Source organism: Gavialis gangeticus, unplaced genomic scaffold, assembly GCF_001723915.1.
Source record: "Gavialis gangeticus isolate Ggan-Ray unplaced genomic scaffold, GavGan_comp1, whole genome shotgun sequence".
In the NCBI taxonomy this organism is placed as follows: Eukaryota; Metazoa; Chordata; order Crocodylia; family Gavialidae; genus Gavialis; species Gavialis gangeticus.
Window position 1 is genome coordinate 10,115,758 of NW_017729011.1, and position 5,883 is coordinate 10,121,640.

General features: G+C 45.8%; 1 protein-coding gene across 1 annotated transcript in view; it reads left to right on the top strand.

Moving 5' to 3' along the window:
- PAPPA (pappalysin 1) overlaps nt 1–5,883 on the top strand; it is a 322,351-nt gene that overhangs the window by 126,325 nt on the left and 190,143 nt on the right. The window contains exon 6 of the mRNA XM_019510512.1: nt 3,128–3,249. Within this exon, the coding sequence (XP_019366057.1) occupies nt 3,128–3,249 (122 nt within the window). The remainder of the gene's footprint in view (nt 1–3,127; nt 3,250–5,883) is intronic.

Consider the following 5,883-nt stretch of genomic DNA (forward strand, 5'->3'; position numbering starts at 1 on the left):
TAGTATTTGGCTTCTCACATAACACAGAAAGCTAGATCCTCCATCACCCTGCACTTTTGGTAGCTTACTGCATTAGGACAGAACGAAGGGATTTTCAGAAGAAAACTTGAGTGTGACTGGTTATCGTTCTGGTTGAGTAGCATTTTGCATTGGTGTAAATGGCTGCATTAGGTACCTGGCAGCAGAAAATCTGGCTGAGAGTTTCACAAACCTGTAATAGCAAAACCCTAATTGGTTCAGATGTCTATATCTGCTTATAGGATTTATGTGCAAAAGTTTGCATGAATAAACAAACCAAAAGCTTTAGCCCAAGAGTTATCCCCAGCATAACTCCTTTTTAGCCTATGAGTTAAATCAGGGATGAGTTTGGCTCCTACGCTGGAAAAGTAAAAAGAAGAAAGTGATCACAGACTTTCCCACATGATACTCCTTGTGATTTTTCTTACCTCCAAGTTGTTGCTGGTAAAAGAAAATGTTTGTCCATGAGCCTACAGTTTTTTTCCACCATGGCAGCCTATGATGAAACCATATAGCTGCTAATTTGAGTAAAAGCAGTCCTAATTGTGGAAACTTGGCTTTTGATTCCCGGTCCTCATCCAGGACCAAGTGCAGGAGTCTCTTTGCTGAGAAACTGAAAGAGTGCTGCTACAGGGGGTTCTGTCCCCCATATCCATAGATTGTAGGAAAAACAAGTGCATGATGATAATGCTACATTTCACTTCCCTAGTGCCTTTCAGCCTAGGGCCTTATAAACATATGTCAATTAATTAAGCTTTATTAGTTACTCAAGCAATAACTACAAACAAAGTAGTTAAGACATGCCCTGTAAAGTATGTAAGTGGTATTAACCCAAGTTTGCAGGTGTGTAAACTGAGACACAGAGAGGATAAGTAATATATAGCTTGTGGCAGGCACTACAGGAGGTCAAATAGAGAACAGGAAGCAGAGCAAAGGATACTGTGTTCCTTACTCTGACCTCTGTACACACTTACTTTTAATTTCCTCTAAAATGTTCAGTGAACACATCCATTTGTTTACCTGTGTTGTTTAAAATGCACATTATTTCTCCTCAGAAATGAGCTCCTGGCATCATTGAAGTCAATGGACATAATATTGTTCCCATTGCTCCAAGAATTCACTCCAGGTCCTTCTTGCTGACAATTCCCCTTACAGCTTAATGAAAAAGCCAAAGGAAAAAAAAAAGATTTGAAATCACTGGGCATGTCTACATGAGACATTTACTGTGCAGTTGAATAATTAGCTGTGCAGTAAATGGTGTGGCCAGGAGCAATAAGCTGCAGGGCAATTATCTCTGCAGTTTATTGCTGTGCATTAATAGCATGTGTAGACACACCCACAATCTACAAATAAGTGTTGCTCTAAGATCCTACAGCAAACAGAGTGAATCTGGGTTGTGGTCATTTAAAGAGAAGCTAGACCCCAGAGCCCCATAAGAGGTCAAAGCCTGAATTCATATTTCTGAGGGCCCTTCCCTTCTTACCATTCTCAAAGAGCTCAGATATAGGATGACATTTCCTAGTTTTACAATAACTTCTAGGTGAGGATCCCAAAAGACCTGGCTAAAAACTGCACAAATAAGCCTCACAACTGGAGCCAGTCAAACTGTTAATCACTAAGAATTAGCGTCTATTTGTGGTGATGAAATTTGTTTTTGAACCAATCCTGATTGATATCCATACATATCTGAAGCAGAGTGCAAAGTAATTGTTTTATTTGGCTCTTGCTGTGCATGTTGTGCCTTTGGTGCGTGCACATTTTTTTCAACAGGCATGCAATAAATAGCAACTAGTGAATCTTTGGATGAATTATGGTGCACACTAACATTTGGGAGGCTTCCAAGACTTGCAAATATTTTAATACATACTTCAAAGTGATGTGACTGCCAGGAGCATTGAATACTGGAACTAGTGGGTTAACGCCCCAGCAGAGGCTAATCAGTATGACTACCGCAGTCACTAGAACTGCACCAGTTCACATCAGTTGTACTTCTGGTCCCATGAATTTATTAGCAATACTATTTGTGAATCAGTGGGTTGTTTCTTTTTCCCCATTGAACAAGCTGTGCTCACATTACTGTGTGGAAGGAGCTCATGTTAACCATATTTTATACATGAGGAAACTGCAGGCCAGAGAGGTTAATGCCTTACCTCTGGTCATTAGTGGGGCCACAGCTGAGTCAAGAATAGACATGAAATCTCCTGATGTCACTTTATCTGCTTGAAGAACTAGACCAGGCATCTTATCTCTCATCAGGGCTTGATCCCCTTTTACTAAAGAAAAATCAAACAACCCAGCATGGTTTTGCAAGTGCCTGGCCTCATACAGGTCTCCCTCGCCAACCACAAGGGTTAGGTTCCTGAAAGTTCCCGTGGTTGGAAAAACTGTGGTTCCTAAGACAAAAGGCTTATGGGAAAAATGGGGTTAGGGACTTGAATATAAATAGTAAAGGAACATACAGTGTATAAAAATCATTTTTATATTCACCACACTCTCTCCACGTGTTAGACAATCCAGCAACCTCACTTTTGTTTCCAAGGACACCACTTTCCTTGCCCTCTTCACAAATTGCTCACCTTCACCACTCACTCGCTGAGAGGCCATAATTAAGGGCAAAATGCAAAAATCACAAAGAAATTGAGAGAAAAATGCAGAGTGCCTGCAACTGGATGTTAATGGTGTGAAGCACAGCGCGAGACTGAGTGTGCATGTGGAGATGGGAGTGTCACGGGTGGTTAGCAAGAGCATGGGTGATTTGAAATAGCAGGTGGTGGGCTGATGTGTGGCCACCAAAAACTGTGGTTACTCAAAACTGTATACCGTGGTAACCAAAATGGTATATGGAATATTAACCGTGGATACTCAAAACCGTGGTTGGCAAAACCTGGTTGGCAAGAGAAACCTATATATCCCACATGATCATTACATGGATATAGACTTCATAGGCCATTATACTGAAGCTTCAGAAGGCCAGAAAGTGTTCTTTGCCAGTGCCTCAAGGAAAGAGGATTAAGTGAAATTTAGTCTTGTTGCTTTTAGCATAGTTGAATGAGCTGCTTATTCAACTGTTACTAAGTTGGTGTGTTTTCCTGTTTTCCTGGCCTCCTAGAGAAGTGGGATCAGCATGCGATCTGTGTGTGGAAGGAAGAGTCCTGGTGCAATATGCCTTCAGTGCCTCCTCACCAATGCCATGTGACCCATCAGGGCACTGGAGTCCAAGAGAAGCAGAAGGTGAGTAGACAGGATGGAGGAGAGGATGTTTTTGCTATAGAAGCAAAAAGGTGGCATAGTGGTAGTAAATGAGGAGAACAGAAAAGGACAGAGTCAGATAAAACTGATTATCTCCACAAGTAGTGCAATTCAAAATAAAGCTCCAGGAAGTGTATAGGAGCAACTTCATCTTCAGAGTAACCCATTGACTGAAGACTCTGCTGACACATGCCTGTACAGCTCCCATGTAAGTCAATGGGAGACAAACATGCATTTCAAGAACAGGATGTTCCAGGAAACTGTTCATTTAATTTATCAGGATTCTGTTACTTTTGCTATTACTGGGTGCAATAAACTCCAAGGCAGTTTAAGCCAGAGTAAACTAGCCCTGGGGGCACCCAGGAAAGCAGCAATTTGAGCCAGGGTACAGCAGTTTACGACAAGGCCAGGGACATAGGGGGTCAGCCCCAGGCTCTGGGTGGCAGCATCGGGCAGCGGAGAGGCTGGCTAGGGCAAGAGGGTGCTAAAAGTGTGCAGCCATGTGCCTGCTGGCTGGGCTGACAAGGCATAATTTGTGCCTGCAAGCAGCACCTGCATGTGCATTTAATTGCGGTTAATTATCTCACCATAAGATAGTGGGGACCCTGCTAGTCCCCGACAGTGGTATCTTACAGTGGCATTAATTAGTTTACTGCAGCCTAATAGCATCACATGTGTAAACAGTTAGGCTTTCCTCCACAGTTAATTAGTTTACTCCACAGTTAAGCGTATGTGTTGACATGGCCACTAAGTACTAATGTACTCCATGAATGCCAGCAGTGGAGGCAATGGGAACAAGATACTCTACATCAGATACACAAAATATTCTATATTAGTGTTTCTCAACCTGTGGGTCATGACTCAAAAGTGGATTGCAGGAATATAGCAGGGCACTGTATTATTCTGGATTTTAGGAAGAAGCAGGAAGATTCCTTATTCTCATTAAGCCTTTATGGTAACCAGTAACTCCTGACCCAAAATGGTCAGCTGACCACTTCCTGTGAATGTCATCATTCTTTAGTAAGGGAGTTAACTGTTACTACTACAGGCAGTATCCCCAGTGGTGGCCCAAAGCCCCTGGAGGCCCCCCAAATTTCCCTTTTTGCTCTGGCTGTGGCTTCTCTTAGTCCTGGCCCCACCTTGGGCAAGTTGAGAACTCCAGGCTGTGTCCTGTCTCCCGCTGTGTCCACCTCCTGCCTTCAGCCCTTCTCTGGACCCTGGCCCTACTAGCAGGCCAGCGTGATTCTACTGGGGTTGGTTGTCCAGCCTACCAGCCGACACTCCCTGATGGGCCCACTCTCTCAGGCTACTCAGCAGGTCTCTTAAGCTCTCAGCCCCTATCTCTGAGCTGACCTGAACCCCATGATAGGTTTTGTACACTGGGCCCTTGTCTCTGGACTTCACCTGGACCCCACAATCAATCTTCTGTGCTGAGCCCCTCAATCTGGGCTCCCCCCAGCCTCACAATAGGTCTTGGGCTCTGAGGCCCTCACTTTGGGCTCACCCAGACCCCAGCCTTGGTCCCTAGGAACCTCCTCCAGCCCCTTAGTTCCCATCCAAATCTCCAGACTGCTTCAGCTGTCCTCTCTGTGCTGGGGCTCCAGAGCTGTAGTCCTTCTGCTGAGATGATGTTCTGTCTGCAACCTCCAGGATCTTTCTGTTGGGCTTCTCTCAGCACCTGGGTTTATACCAGCTCTAAGCCCAGCCGTCCTCCTAAATCAGATGACTCCTTCTATCCATCTGCCCACTTCCTGGGTCAACCAGCTCCACACTAGCCCTGGCCCACACCTGCCAGCAGCCTTGCAAGCTGTCAGGCACTCCATGTGCTCTGCCACATTCATGAACAATCACGGAAAAAGGCAGAAAATCATGGATTTTCTCCTTTAAAAAATTAAAAATGGGAAACTGCAGGTTTCCTTTTGCAGGCTGGCAGAGTTCCAGCCTGCAAGAGACTGCCTATGGCTGAGGGGATTGGAAGGAGGATGATCAGGCTGGGACTGTCACATGCATGTGCTTATGCACACATGTACATGGCAGCCAGGCAGTGAGGAGAGCAGGTCCCGTAGGTCCCCACAGGCAAGTTTATAGGGCAGAAGGGTGGGGGGCATAGGTGACACACTGGGGGCATGGGCCTCCAAGATTTTTGCACCCAAAATGGGCATGGGGCTGCATCCTGGCTAGACTGGCATGGGTAAGAGTCACTTCCGTAGCCCAGTGGGCAGGACCCAGAGTGGGAGATTAAAGAAGAGTGGTGAGACTCATGGCTGCCACCACTGCCAGAACCCCTGCAACAGCCACACCACCAGCAATGTGAGGAGTAACAGACAGGGAGGCTGCACTGCCCTCACCTTCTCCTTTCACCAGCTGTTCATGCGCTGGGCTCTAGCTCTGCCCCGCCACCATGGCCTGGTAACCGTTCCCCTCAGGCCATGGCTGTACTTCAGGGCTAGGGATAGACATTCAAAAAGCCTGAGTATGAATTGATTCAAATTTTTGCAGGTTAGTCTAACCTGGCTAGGCTGAACTGGTTTGTAACTGCACAGACATCCCAGACATGCAGGCACACAGCTGCGGTGGCTCAGGCTAGAAGCTGGGGGGCCCTAGAGCAGCCCTCCC